The 16236-nt window shown below is 36.1% G+C and overlaps 1 protein-coding gene across 1 annotated transcript; it reads left to right on the top strand.

Moving 5' to 3' along the window:
- The first annotated feature begins 1032 nt into the window (after positions 1-1032).
- LOC139983322 (uncharacterized) lies at positions 1033-14874 on the top strand. The gene is made up of 11 exons (XM_071996787.1): positions 1033-1225; positions 2052-2159; positions 2992-3216; positions 4247-4390; positions 5239-5484; positions 6572-6904; positions 8107-8394; positions 9735-9866; positions 12201-12353; positions 13199-13332; positions 13734-14874. Exons 1-11 carry the CDS (start codon positions 1165-1167, stop codon positions 13743-13745), a joined length of 1836 nt encoding a protein of 611 aa, XP_071852888.1. The 5' UTR covers positions 1033-1164; the 3' UTR covers positions 13746-14874.
- Positions 14875-16236: the final 1362 nt, after the last annotated feature.

The following is a 16236-nucleotide window of genomic DNA, read 5'->3' as shown; positions in this document are numbered from 1 at the left end:
ATAGCACATGCTACCGATTTATAGCACGATCCAGTTCTTATTATGGTACAAAACTGTAAGAATTACAGTAGTAAGTGTGTTCTCTGTGTGTATCGGGTGATTTGTAATATCATTGAATTAAAACTTATAGGATTACTTTGTCACAGTCGATGCCACAGTAACACTACTCTTCATAAGCTTACACGCTTTATATCCCATTTTACTACTCTCCGTTGGAAGTTGGAGGAAATGTTTCAAAACGAACGGGAAAAAACATCAGCTCGTAGTTTGCATCTACACAAGTCATTCATAGGTCGCGCACAGTTGTTTCATGCTAGTGATTTCAATCGCCATACACTGTGTTGCCATCCATAAGGTTTTCTCTATTCACCATATACAAAAATATACACAAAAAAATAGAAGGCAACTCTGTGCATTCACCCTATATAGCACCCAGAACAATATGAGTAAGGTTTAAGTGCATAGCTTAGAAACTAAAGTCTTCACTTACTCGTTGGGATAAAATAATAATAGTAACCAGAAATATATTGGTAAGAAAATGTAATGAGTTATCATTATTATTTTTAGTTTAAGAATGTATTAGTTTAAGTAACTTTCATCCGATTTAACGCACTTTGTCATTGCTTCGACTCATACGCAGATGGAAATGCCTCACAAGCCTTACAAATCAGCATAAAACATTCCAAGAAGAACTCTTGATTTCACTGAATAATATGAATCATCTTTTGAAATCAATAAGTTTGAGGCGCTACCAAGTTTGTGCAAAATATTTTGTGATTAATAATAATAATAATACTTATAACTATGAAGATTCCCCCTGTGCAATTTTTGTTTCCCGTTCCCATTCCGATTTGACCCGATATTTGTGCTGCTCGTAATATTTGATACAGGCTAAGTCGTGTCAAGAAATGGTTAGAAACGTTAACTTGGGCGTTGCACCTTTTCTGATTGTGTATTCACTGTGACCAACTGTGACTTTGCCATTTACCCAATCAAAACTACGACAAAACGCCCACCAGGTAAATATTACTTACACTAGAAGACACGTCATTATCTTGCAGACGTTACAGTAAGGCTAAAGGAATTATAGTTGCTTACAATTAATCGAACGAGATTTAAGTGGCATACCATTAAACACTTCGGCCACAAGAATCATCTCTAACCATGAAAGGGATAATCGTTATTCTGGTGTCTCTTTTCGTCTCTTCCGCTAGAGCTCAAACATGTAAGTTGTGTTCTTCCGTCATATTTTTGAGAAAATGTCTTAAAACAGAAGAAACCCAGAAAATACTGAATGAACGAATCTAGTTTCGTTTACACAAATCGTAGGCCAAGACTGTTACATTCTCATGTCGATATACTTGGTGTAATCTGGTAACACAATGCACTATTTTCGATTTAGATGCAATATTTTCGATTAAGTGGTCAAAGAAGAGCCACACACATTCCTAAAACGTTCATAAAATGTTATATATACATTGTCCTTTTCATTTATTCTAAAGGTATAACTTCATTTAAATATGACACGTCTTATGCGACGTTTTTATGATACTATATTCCAAAAGCATACTTATAAAGTAATTGTCCCGTCTTATATTTGCTCGTAATATATAAATATATATATATATATATATATATATATATATATATATATATATATATATATATATAAATATATTTATATATATATATATATATATATATATATATATATATATATATATATATATATATATATATATATATATATATATATATATATATATATATATATATAAGGTTACACTGTGAAGAGAGGTCTACAAATATAACACTTACAGTTACATGCGATTGCAAACAATCAAACAATACGTTTAGTTATGATGAAGCAAATGTTTCTGTTTGCTGTTAAAGACAAAACAGAAGGATACTAACTATATCGCAATAAACAATTTTCAATTGAAATCCAGGCCATACCTATTGAATTTATGCAAAATGTTAATTCAGAATGTAATGTGTGAATAGCCGCGGATAGTTGTACATGTAATTATACTATTATACTTTTATTCTAGCGGTAACATTAGGGACCGGCGCATCGGCTGTATTGACCGAAGGAACGGATTTCGTAATCAACGTTGAATGTAGCATTGGCGGAGCTATTTCTTCGGAATTTCGAGTTCGTAAGTGTTCAGTATAATCATTTTCATCACTATCAATAATTAATGTCATGTGACCTAACAGGTGGTGCATTTAGTTATATCCTACCACATTGGGAGATTACTTGAATATCACCTACGTCTTCATAGACATAAAATATACAATAGCAAAAGGAATTATCTTACTCACACATTAAATTCAATTGAATGACTTTTTTTTTTAATTCCAAAATTGAAGTTTATTTCAAACGATACGCAACAGGATACGCACAACTACGAAGAAAAAAAAAATGGAGATGACATAATTGAATGTTGTGAGTTAAGACTCCCGATCGGTTGGGGTTATTCTGAAGAAATGGACCTTGTAACGCATGTGTTAGCATTAATAAATGGTTGTTTAGTACAGCTTAATATGTACCGTAGTTTACAATCAGTCTACAATACTTCAATTTCATTCACCATTAAAAAAAAGATAAAACTGTTAGCAAACTGCTTATCCACTAGAGAACCTGTGTAAGAGAAAATGTTTAAAAGTAAGTTGGCCTGACGTTTCGATCCTAGCAGGATCCTCTTCAAAGGCTAAATGAAGAAGGCTAGCTCAAAGGCAAACTCATTCAACATAAGTTAGATGTGAACGGTATTTCTAGACATCAATCAATATATTGTCCTGACGGACTTAAAATTCATTCTAGAAGACTGTCTACGTCAAACGATATTCTATCAACAATGATAATTGAGGTCGACGATATTGCTATGTAATCGGTTTGGATTGGAGTGAAGAAGGTAATATGAAGTGTTTTATATTTCAAGAAGGAACAAAATTACATTTCTTCATAACATGTCCTTACTTCATTAGCTCTTGAAATTGATACTACGTCCACGGTAGAAGAAGGTTACGATGTCCCGACTATTTCGGCCTACACCTGCACAATTCCAGCAACTATGACGACCGGTACGGTGGATATCCCATTAAGTGACGATTTGGCGATTGAATTAGTCGACGAACAGCTCGCACTAAAATCTGTTACGAACGCAGATGTAACGCCAGCGAATACGTTTTCCTTCACAATAGTGGACGATGGTTAGTTAGTTATCATTCATATTCCTAAGTTATTCCATAATCGTTTTTCCTAGGTAAAAGCATAGCGTTGAAATATAATCTCCATTCCAACGAGGTAAACTATTAATATGAATGTTTAAGCACTACTCTATAAGCCATATAAACCAGTCTGAACTAAGATGTTGTGGAGTATCATATAATAAACCGACATCAAAGTTATTCAAGCTAGAAACTGACATTCAAATTTGAAAGTAGAAGTAGCAAAGAGAAATAAAAGTTTGCCGGGCGACTTATTTTGTTCGAGGAGTGAAGGTAGGTCGGAGGAGACGCAAGGCGTTAATCATTACCCTAAGATCCCCCAGCCACCCCCCCCCCTCCCCCTTTACCTCTCTCTCCACTTCTCTCTCTCTCTTTATCACCTATGTATTTTTCAATATTTCTTTTCTCACGCGTCCTGCGCACTTTAAAACATTTACACGAACGTGAATTTTGTATTATGGTTTGATATTCTTGATTGTCGTGCATTAAAATGAATGTTTAATCATGACGATATGAAATTTAATGGAATGATATATTACACCAACATGAACGTTCATTCAAGCTTGATATCGATATTCTATACGACGAATATCAGTTTAAGCTGAGAATTAGCATTGCGTAATTGCATACATATAACTTATTGGTCGATTTGGTTTGCTCGAGCTTTTGTTTTTCCGAAAGAAGAGAAGGTGAGAATGAGGAGAGGCAAATCTGACCTCGTTAACCCCAAGATCTTCCCCCTATAACCCTCATATATTAATATATATATATATATATATATATATATATATATATATATATATATATATATATATATATATAGGCCTATACATATATATAAGAGAGAAGGAGGGCGAAAAAATGTTAATTTTTAATGGACAATATAGTTGGTTTTAGTATACACTTGTGCTCAGCGGGCGGTTCCATTGCATTTAATTTCAACATGTATTACACATATAACCATAATATGTAGCATTCAAACTTCTTGTGTTAACTTGTCTCAATATTGCAGAAACCAGTGCAAGCACCAAAGCGGTCGCAACTCCACGACGAACTGTATACACCGTGGATGAGGGCGTGGGTACTGTCAACATCTGGTTCGAATTTGTCGATCCAAATAACGATAGAATTCCACTTGAGGAAACCTTGGGCGTTGGTAAATGTTTCATTCAACTTAAGTTTAATTTCATTAGATTTTTGTTCGAGACAAATTCAACACGTTTTCAAATGATTTAGAACACTGCTTACTTATTGTTACATCAGCAAGCAACAAAGGAAATAATCTCTGGATACTGAGCAGAAAGAAAATCAAAATGCTGGAAAATGACCTTATATAAAAGAATAAAACAAAATGAAATAATATTAAATACAAATTTAAATAATTAAATAATTGAATAATTAAAATTAAATAATAATAATAATAACGATAACGATAATAATAATAATAATAATGACGACGACGACGATGACGACGACGATGACGATGACGATAATAATAAAGATTTTTTTTTCATTTGTCTATTGAAACGAGATATATTAAAATCATATGACACCTTAAACAAATGACATCATTATTTTTGTCGATTAAGCAAATATTCCTCACACGCAATACGAATTCGAATACACTTGTCCATAAGCATCACATACAGGTTGTATTTGTTTTCCTTTAAGTCGAATAATCAGTTTCACATACACTCACAATTTTTAACAAATGACCACAGCTCGCTTTTTTGAATGTAGAAAAGTTTGCTTTCAAATATTAGATTTATGACTTGTCAAACATTTACCTCAAGAACATTTGAATTTTCCCTCGTGTGTTCACGATGCGATGTAATTGCATTGTGAACACACTATGGGTTTCAGTTTGTCAAAGGAAAGTTGCAGATTCAGATTTGTGTAAGCAAAATTAACACTATACTTACATGTAACAATGGCTGCAAACTTAATACTTTGAAATGTACGATGCATATACTAAATAGAACATGTGCTTTGTTTCCATTACAGCTATAACCACGCCCACAATCAGCTCTGAGACTGCCATGAACGGCGTTGATTTCACGTTTGCATCATCAGCAACATTTACAGCCAGTAGCGGGGGCGTAGGGGTAACATCTGCGTCAATAGAAATCACAATTCTTGACGAAACAACGGTTGAAAACTTGGAAAATGTCAATTTTCTGTTTGCGGAAATGACAGCAGTCGATTCAGTGACACTCACATCAACTGTAGAACTACGAATACGTGACGACGGTAGGACACATACAATTTGTGGTATTGGAAAATGTGTGTTAGGACTCGTGACAGTTTGTAATAAGGTTAAACTTTACCATTTTTGCACAGGGGAGCGATAGCTCCCACTAGTCGCCATGATGAAAATGACTAAGTTTTTACAAAAATACCCGAAGATGGCCGAAGGTGATCGGAATAACAATTTTTAGATATTTACGGAATTTACCGAAGTTAACCGAAGGTGAACCGATGGATGTTAATATTTGGTGTTATACTAGGACACGTGCGTCATGTATGTATTTAATCGTGTAACGTTTATTATGTGTTTATTGACAATGAGCAATCTTTTCTTCAGCAAATATAAAATATAGAGTAAATGCAATTCAGTTATTTAGTTTAGGGCCTACGATAATGGGAAACTGCATGCTGAGCAAATCAACCTGAGGCAATAAGCTTGGATTAACAAACAGAAAGTGCAAAAAACTGCCTTTATTTTATCACCCCATGCCGAGCTTATTGGCGGGCGGGCGGGGGGGGGGGATAGTTTTCTGTAAAAACGGGCATGAAAAATAGTCAGGGAACGACCGAAGAGAGTTAAAGATGCTACTGCCATGACTGCTGCTACATTTCATCCTTGATCCTTAAAACAGCCTTTATCACACGGTACTTGTTACAGATATAGAAGTCCCGGGACAGAAGTTAAACATTATTGCACAAAACCATCTACAAAGTCATTCAATAGATACTTAATTGATTTGAAAGTAAAGAATCTATCAACATAACACACCCCTGAAAATAAATGAAAAACTGCTAAGTCCGAAATGTCGACAAAAGCACGTGGCAGATTCAATCTATTATTAGATCTCACGTTTAACTTCACTTCGTGAATGTTCGGTATTATTCGGCCATGTATTACGTCCGTTTTCTCCATATTTCTCATTTTCCATGATAGCGGCTAGTGGGAGCTATCGGTCCCCTGTGCAAAATTTTAAACTTTACAATCATTTTGCTTCCACAAATAGAGAACAAAAACTGTACAAAGTGTGTAAGTGCTAATTGAAAATTCACTCACGTTAAATTTGTTTATCTTTATTGTGTTAAATTTCAGACAGGCCAGAATTCATGGTCATCAGCAACAGGACTCCATTGCCGAGGCGTTCCAAGAAAGACGTGTTCTTGTGGGCTTTCGTCAACGATCCTTCTACAGTTTCTTCTATGCTCGATTTCACATGGTTGCCATGGAACTTGCAATTTTATGAAGCCACTACAGTAATAGTCAACGGCAAAGCTGTTTCTCAAGCTCGTATCCCTCGTCCTCGCAGAAACTCCAGGACTAGATTTAACGAATATAAATTTACCCTCGACCAAACGATCAATGGGAATGTATATACACAGACAGCTTACACGTACGTGACACCTACAAGCAGTGTAGGAACAAATGGTACGTGAACGATGTTTGTGATTTATCTTCTCCTTATATATAAAACAGGGTTGTCCAACCTACGGCCCGCGGGCCACAGTCCGGCCCGCCGCAGGGTTGCGTCCGGCCCGCCAGAGATGCTATAGGGTGCAAATTTTTAGTGAGCAGATTTATTGATAACAATTTGAAGCTATATAATCAATCATTCGAACCTTCTGGGTCCAAAAAAATGCATACAGGTCAGTTTGTGTGACAACTCTCTCAGCGGAGGGGGGGGGGGCGGCTGGACTTTATTCATCTGTTTTATCAGGAAGGAAAATAAATCAGTGCGCTCCACGCGCAGTGCTCACATTTTGTTGCCTTGGGCTTCGGGCAAAACATCGAAAAATCGAGCGTATGGTTCATGCGGCCCCCTCCTTCATCATAATCATTCCATGTGGCACTCCTCTGCAAAAGGTTGGACAACCCTGATATAAAACAAACAAATATAATCTAGCTTCACATAATACCTGAAACAAATATAATAAAAGAAAAAAATGTGTCTAATGTAACACTTCTTACAACTATCTCCAATGATTGTAAATCGGTGTTATTATCTTCCTCCGTCACTATAATCGTCCTTTTGAAAAGTTCGCAATCACTGGAAATAGATTTATATATGCTTTGCATGCCTTAAGTAGTAATCACCATGTGTTTCCTTTACAGTGTACAGCCATTGCATTTTATTTTAAAGCACGGCATATAACAATTGTGAGGTCAAAAGCCCCAACGTTCAATAAGTTACTCTATAGTTTTGTAAGACGGAAATAATGTTGTTTTCGTTGACTAAATTTCATTTCATTTGTTTAAAGTGCTTTTTCTTTTCGGGCTTAACTATTTTGGAATAAAATGTATCATTGCGATGTTGATTACGATAGGAATGACTATATAAATATTATTATGACGGCGGTTATATGTATATAACACTGATGAAGGTGAGGACTATGAAAGTGAAGGAAAAAAAAAAAACGAATAACTAGGACAGCGACAGTTATTTTTTTGTTGTGGATAACATTGAACGATGAAGATGATCTTCGCTCCGATCACAAGACTAACTTGCAAAGAAACAAAAAGATGGCTTCCTTGCTTGTCTTTCACTACATTAAATAGCCACCAGCTTCAATTGGCACTTTTCAATGTCTGGCTCTTTTACGTTCTGTTTTGGTTGTTGTTTTCTACATCAGCCCCGATTGAGACTGGCACTCGTTCGACCATTACCGTCTTCCCGGATGGCGCAGTTTGTTCTGCACTCGATGGTAGCTACGATATCACAATACCACTTGGGCCTACTAATGGACGGCTCCGGTGGGACTTTATTCCCGACGGAAGCACTAGAAGAAGAAGGCTGAGCCTACTCAACAGCCGAAACGTCCTGAGCTTATCCACATGTGATGTTGGAGGCTTATACATCGTGTTTCGCAAGGACCGGAAAAAGCTCGGTTGGGCACAATACATACGAGTTATCGTTTCCGGTAAACACAAAAAATATTTCTCAGTTTAACTTGCCAAGGGATAAATGTATCTTGGTTGGGAGTAAGAAGGTACACGCTATAGCGTAGAAATGTGGGAACGAGTAGTAGCACAGCTTGAACTGGAGAGAGAATCTTGCCACACGGTGTATGATTCATGTAAACCAGGCTCATTCGGATTTCGTGAGATAAGTTTCATATTTAATCATCAAATAGGAGTCTGTAGATAATAAAATGCATTCTTCTCGTTTCTTACACCAACTATCACAATATGACTCCAATCGACAAAACAAAACTTGAAAAACATTAAGAATATTTCTTTCTTCTCAAATAAAAAAATTAATCAAAGTATAATGGTCCAAATTTAACCCGTATGAAGTTTGTTTTGTCATTCATGTACACCGTGTTTTTTTTTTTGTTTTTTTTTTGAATGAACATTCTGGTGGTATGTACAGTATGTCTTAGTATTCTAAACTTTAAAGAGTGTTCGTTATTATAGGCGGTTACAACTGTTGAATCTCACCACACTGGAGCTTAGGAGGTTACGTGGGGACTTGATTCAGGTTTTCAAGATTTTGTATTGACTTTTTCATGTTTTATAACAGTAGTTGTACCAGAGGTCATTGTCTTAAACTCCAAAAGTCACATAGTAGGATTAATATTCGGCATAACTTTTTTTTTCTAATAGGGTTGTGAATGAGTGGAACGGTTTGCCTGAGAAAGTTGTAATTGCAAGTAGTGTCAATGGGTTTAAGAATGCTTTGGACAAGCACTTTAAGCATTGTAATCGGGTCTGAGTATCTGTGTCTTCAGTTTTTTTTTTTTTTCTCTCTCTCTATAGGGTCCTCGATGGGGACTTAAGTGTCCCTCCTGATCCTTTTTTTTTCTACTAAACTAAACTAAAAGATTAATCTTCACTCTAAGTTGGAGGTATGAATTTATTAAACTTTAAGATATTTGGTGAGGTTATCTCTTAACAACAGAGTGTATGATGTTATCAGTATGGTTGAACTTAACAGACCTTCTCTTAAAAATAAACATATTTCCATTATGTAACAAAATATATAAAGTCACTAATCCATGAAAGGATATAGTATAAGATTATGCAAATTGTTCATGCAAATAGGCAGTTTCCTTGAGAATTATTTTCAATTTGAATTCATAGCTGTGATTTGAAGTTTCAGAACTTTTCTTAAAATAATTTCTTTTCCAAAACTACCGGACCCATACTATTCTCGGTGCTTACGCTGTGATTAACGACACATTGAATTGTTACAAAGTAACCACTGTCTAAAGATGGAAATATTCGAATAACAATATAAACGTGACGTTTTTTTTTTCAGCATGTCCTAGAGAGATGGCAGGCTCTTTATGTGCAACCGGACCCATGACTTGTAAGAATGGAGGACTTGTTGATACGGACCTCGAATTATGCAGCTGCCCTCCTGGTTTTGCTGGAGACACCTGCGAGATAGGTGAATTTAATGATAATAACAATAATAATAATTAATAATGATAATAATTAACAGTTCTTATATAGCGCAACTTACAATAAAGTCTCGCCGAGCTGTATACGTAACCCTGGTCATTGGTAACTTGTAACACCTACACACCAAAGTGTGCACAATTTAAATAATCTCTCCTGGGGCACCACAGTGCACCAACGCCACGTGTCCCCTGAGGAACTTCCCATAGGGTGCAGCCACAAACCGGCGCACGTAACTATATTTACAAGTTATCTCGCAAGTCCCCATATTTACACCTGGGTGAAGAGAGGCAGTGGAGATAAAGTGCCTTGCCCAAGGACACAACGCAATGATCTGGCAAGGGGTCGAACCCGAAATAATTAGATCACAAGTCCACTGCCTTAACCACTTGGCTACAACGCTCTCAGTTTAAGGATGAATAAAATAACAATATGTAATTATACAGCGTTATAATTCCATAAAACATGATCTTATGTGCTCTCAATACAAACCATACAATACAGAAACTGTGTGAAACAAAACAAGAAGGGTACTCTAAACCAGTGTGAAATGGATCCAATCAGCCGATCAATGTCCAATACTTAAAATACAACAACATAAGGCACAAAGGCGGGAACCAACGAAAATAAATATTATAGACAACTAAACTGTACAAGAACAGTGAGAACACACTGGTAAAACAATACTTAAAATCCAAATGTTTAAAAGGAATGGCTTAGGCGACGATTACTGGCTAGATCGTTCCACAAACGAGGGAACCGATTTTCCAAAAAAGAAAAGTAAAGAATAGAAAACAAAACAAAGAACAGATAAGGAAAGAAGTATTGAATTTCATTATATTTTAACCGTGTATAAAAATAAGCGAAGGAAATGCCGTTGGGTTTGTTAAAAAAAAAAAATTAATCATATAGGAGGTATTAACCATTATTCATTCATACTTAGTAAAGATGCCTAAATCCTATTGGTCCATTCAGGTCAGCTGACCGTGGTTAATCCTGTGAGTAACGCACGGTAAAATTACCGGCGGATGAATACAATTGATACCATGTTACCATGTTTTGTCGTCTGCCCTGATGAGCTATCGAAAAACATCAAAAACACAAAATGGCTAATATAACGTTTGATTTGAACTTCGATTTGCGCACTTTAGACGAGGTAGACACTCAGGAAAACAATGGAAGATTTGCAAACCTGGTTGAAAAAGACTTAATTCACAGAAACGATCTTGTTCAAAAGTCTTGCAAGATGCCATCAGAGGTAAAGGACGCGAAAACATGGATCCGCACTCGAGTCTAGGCCAAAGTGTGGGCTGCACAGCTGTTGCTTCCAACAATGACATTAACGTTACTGCTGCTGTTAGGGCTGAAACGTCTAACATGTCCAAACTGTTTTCCAAATGTTCTTTCCAAAGTCCGGTGAATGTTTACTTCCAAAATTCATAGTTATATCCGTATTAAAACACCAAACAGTTGTGGATGCTTTGAGTTTAAGTATATCCAGTATCTGTCCGTAATTAAATGTTCGCAAGGCCGTTATGTTGCTCACAGTATTATAAATTTAAAGTTAAACGACCGCAGTGCCAAGCACTGTGTAGTGTGTACGTTCAAGTGAGTGTACGTGTTCAATACAAGGCCTACTATGTTACAGTATGACTGTATACCATACGTACATGTTTGTCCCTAGAATGGTTGCTATGGGAACCAGAAGCTGTGGGGTATTGATATGATGAAGACAACTAGTAATTGTTTGTAGTTCCTTGTTATTGAGACCTTTCAAAAATAGTTTTATGGCCGCAATATTGCCAAACATTAGTTAAAATGTTATTATGGTTCATCTTTTATGAATGACAGCCTTTCAAAGACGTTTCCTTTATAATATTCACTATCGTTCAGTATTACTTTATAATTGCACATGTACATTATTGTTATGCTGGTTGTTAATCGTTAATTCGACTTACGGGGCATCACTTTAATAAATCTTCGGTTATACGTAACCAAATATGTTTTGTTTTATGATTTTTCCCCCACACAAATGGTAGTGTATGAATGAACGGGGTTAATCAACGGTCTAGCGTGCGTTACTCACATGATTAATGCACTCCGGGTGTTAATGCTATCGCTGGATGCACTCGGGCTCCGCCCTCGTGCATCGCTTGCATTAACCCCCGATCGTGCATTAATCCTGTGAGTAACGCACGCTAGACCGTTGATTAACCCCTTATTTAAGTCCAGCAAACCGTAATTTATAAAAACAATATAATGTTAAGATAATAATTCGCTAATAATACCTGTTTTTTGTTGTTATACTTCTGCATCGATTTAGCTCTTAATCCGGGATATTTCGGCAGCAACGAAGACTTTAATATAAGAGACTTCCCAGTTACTACCAGATTGGGGAAATGCTTGACGTTTTCTATAGCCGGACCTATTGGCACCACCTGTGCAGCTGGTTTCGGGGGGAACGACTGTTGTGAACGTGAGTTCCGTAACATTTAGTTGATATATACGTGTAGGGCAGTAAATATGTGAAACGAAGATATGATATGATTGACGGAGAACACAGTGACCGACTGTAAATCTTAAAGTTTTGCACCAAAAGTGAAAACTGGATCGTGCTACAAATCGGTAGCATGTGTTATTAGGATTACAGTAAGAACTGAGGATAGGTGTAATTCCAACAGATCCAGTTGTTTTGTTAGTATATATTTTATGTTTGTTCTAGTATCTTCTGCATAGGAGTGTAAAAGTACCAAAGCTCCATCGAGCTTCTTGTTGTCATTCTCAAATCTGCATTTTATCGTACACAACAAATAGGCTTCCTTTAAATTTTCATCAAAAGAGACCGAAATAAAGATTGGTACAGTTTTTTGTTACTGTTTTTATATTTCACGATGACACATAATATAGTAACTATAGTTAATGGTATAGTTACTAAACTTTAGTAGTTCATGTAAAGCGCTCAATGAATGGAGTCGGGATTTGTTTTTTAAAGACTAACGATGTGTGACATAAATGTTGATTATACTTTATAATTATATTAAAATATATCAGACAGTGGAAATTACAACAACAAAGAAACCAACCTAACGTTCATTTGTATTTGTAAGAACATCGATATGAAATAACATCAGTGCCCCAAATGTGTAGATTTAAGCAAATAATATGTGCCGAAACACACGCTAACCGCCAATAGAGAGTTGCTAAATATACAACTACAATAAATGAGGCAAACAGTCGTACAAGTTCTTTGTTCCAACGAAAACGAAGAACGCAATTGGAAAATATCGTGACTTGGTTTTTTTGGTAAATATATTTTTGCAGCCTGTGTGACTGGTACGTTTGGTGCAAATTGTGCTCAAACGTGCAACTGTATTGCCGGTGGCCCATGCGATCGATTCTCTGGGGAATGCCGCAATGGATGTGCATTAGGATTTGCTGGACGTAACTGTCAGCAGGTAAACAATGGCGTTTTTATGTACCTATTATAGTAATCTTGTATTGCATAAAGCCGTTATATTAACATTACAATTTAAAATTTATACTTTTCGATCGTAAAATTCATGACCTAAAATGCCTTGATTATTATTCCACATCAAGAAAATGTTCAGTTTGTTAAAATGAAGGGTGCAACTACGCTACAATCACAAGGAAGTAAATGATTTTTGTTTCGTGGGGTAGAATTCTATCATATACCGGATCCTTGATCAGTGACCTCCAAATGACTTGAGACAGATCAACAACAACAACATTTAAAGCTAGAAGGTTACTTCTCTTGTGAAGGAGTTGTGAATCTATGTATGTCGTTTAGTGGTGGTTGTGAAATAATTTTGTTTCTTTATTATTTGTTTTCTTCCAGCTTGACTCATAACAGGTTTCGCCCTCGATGTGCTGAAACAGACTATGACGGTTTTCTCTACTATTACTGTAATTGGTAGTTCCAAGAAGGAATTTTTTTTTTCGATAGGTGTCTTATCCTCTAGACTTATCTACAAGACAACACAACATAAGCTTTGCCAATAAGAATATGTGTTATATATTACAAAAAAGGATATTTATCTTTTTCCTTTCCGGCCTGAAACTTTGTCTGTGACATTGTCTCAATGATAAAGTCATGCTGGTTAACTGCTCAATTTCCATTTCAAATATCATAAACAATTCATCCGTTATTTGACTATTCTGGACTTGCTCCTATTTAATGTATTTGTTGTCAGTTACAATGATTTTCTTAAAATGAAATATCATAGTTAATATATTAAATGTCACTTAAAACATTGAAGGGAAACTCGGTCAAATTTTTAAAACTGATTTGCTAAACCCTAATCAACCGTCTCAATTCTGCAGATCATAACTATCAAACGTCTCCTGTTCAGATCGTAGTAAACAATAATTTCAGAAATATATTTCATTTTGTGATGTTATATTTCTTCCTTTTTTTTATTAAAATAAAACAAAAACAGTTAGCAAACTGCTTATCCACTAAAGCGCCTATGTAAGAGAATGTTTAAAAGTAGGTGGGCTTGACCTTTCGATCCAAGCAGGATCTTCTTCAGAGGCTGAGTAACTTGTTCCCTTTTTGATGTTATATTTCTTCCTTTATGATTTACTCTAAAATCTTAGCTTACTGAATATTAATATGCATTTAATACCTTAAGCATCATATCATCAACAAAAAGTAAAACTATGCACTATTTTTTAAGATAAGATGATTAACAGATACTTCTTAGTGTAACTTGGCAACAAAATACTGCTTAATAGTTTGAAGTTTGAAGATAGACACCGAAAGAAGACGAACGGAGACTACTGTTGGAAAACTAATAGAATATTAAGACTATATTTTCTCTCGATCATCGGTCCATTGCATTTTATTTTTATTTTTTGTTGGCTTCGCTGTATTTTTGTCTTGTTTACTTTTTTTTTGGTGGTGGTGGTGGTCAACATTGAATTAAACTTAGATTATCCCCTCTGATACCAATGAAAAAAAAGAGTTATTCTTATTAGCATTTTTAGTAGGTTTCATATTTTGTCGGTTACATCTTTATCACCCTCAAATCCCGAACATACAAGCTAAAATCAAGTGGTTCTCTCAACATCACTCATGCCAATACATTTTTCAGCCAGCACAATAATTAGCAGTGGCTGTTGTTAATTCCATTTGCTCGTAACTTACAGGAAGATCTCACAAACTCATTTGCGTACTGCAGCTCCGTGGTGCCATACTTGTTGTACTTCATTTAAAACAAGAAACGATTAACTGTATCTCAAAGGTAATGCCTTCAATCACCTTATTTAAAGGTATTGAAGACTCGCCCAAACCGCGTGCGGCCATATGAAAAAGTTAACTTTCTGTTGCTTGCAAGTGACGCTTTGTTCGTGTCGCTACAAAATGCAGACAGTAATGAAACGTGATACCTTAATTGTTATCTTAAGCTGGACATTAGATGTCCATCGTTGTATCGTTTTTATACTGTGCTGTGGGTATTGACCGCAGCTGTATGTACTGACTGTAAACTAGTGTGTAATTACCAACGGTAGCAAGCTGTGTGTGCATTTCTGGGATCGACGGTGGTGTTTATACACTATGTTACACCTCATTCGAAACTAGGTCAAATAACCGGCATTAGACGTTTCTTTTGCGCGAGTCTTCACACCCTTTAAGAAGGCAAAGTCTTTTCATTCACTCATACACCAATATTTTGAATTGTCAGGACTGACGTTTTTTAGGATGCAGCCAGTACGCATATAAGCTGCAGCTCGGGTCCCGTGGTCAATAAACGAGATACTGGCAGATATCGGTATAAAATATATCGCATCCACATTTTAATGATATATTCCATGAGAATTTGCGGTAATTAATCTTCTTCAAACGCCCATAAATTTACGAAAAAAAGAGGGTCCAGTCACATCATAGTCTCCATGACCAGGATTTGACTGGACCCTACCATAGGCGTAGGAGGCAGAGGGCTGGGGAGGGGGGGGGGCCTGCAGCCCCCAACCTAAAATTGTTGTGAATATTCGGGCAATATGCTGAGAATTTTTCGGGCACCTACTGAAAGAAGAATAATTTGCAATGTGTTTTTCAATGGTTAAACTGATATTATTATGATCATAATTATTGTAAAGACTTCCCCAATATTTCTAACCAATATGGAAGGGTAATAACATGGAAAATAATTGCATGTTATTGGCATGCGACGTAATAACCGATGAGCGCCTATATGATATGCACATTAAAATGTTGAACGCGCGCTAAAAAGTGTCGTTATATTTTTCGGGCAAGTGGTTACAGCCCCCCCCCCCCAAATCAAAGGGCTCCTACGCCTATGGACCCTACCGATCGCACACACTTTGCATCAGCTCAA

This window comes from Apostichopus japonicus, chromosome 16 (genome assembly GCF_037975245.1).
Source record: "Apostichopus japonicus isolate 1M-3 chromosome 16, ASM3797524v1, whole genome shotgun sequence".
Taxonomy (NCBI): Eukaryota; Metazoa; Echinodermata; class Holothuroidea; order Aspidochirotida; family Stichopodidae; genus Apostichopus; species Apostichopus japonicus.
This window is presented reverse-complemented; position numbering and strand designations above follow the sequence as displayed.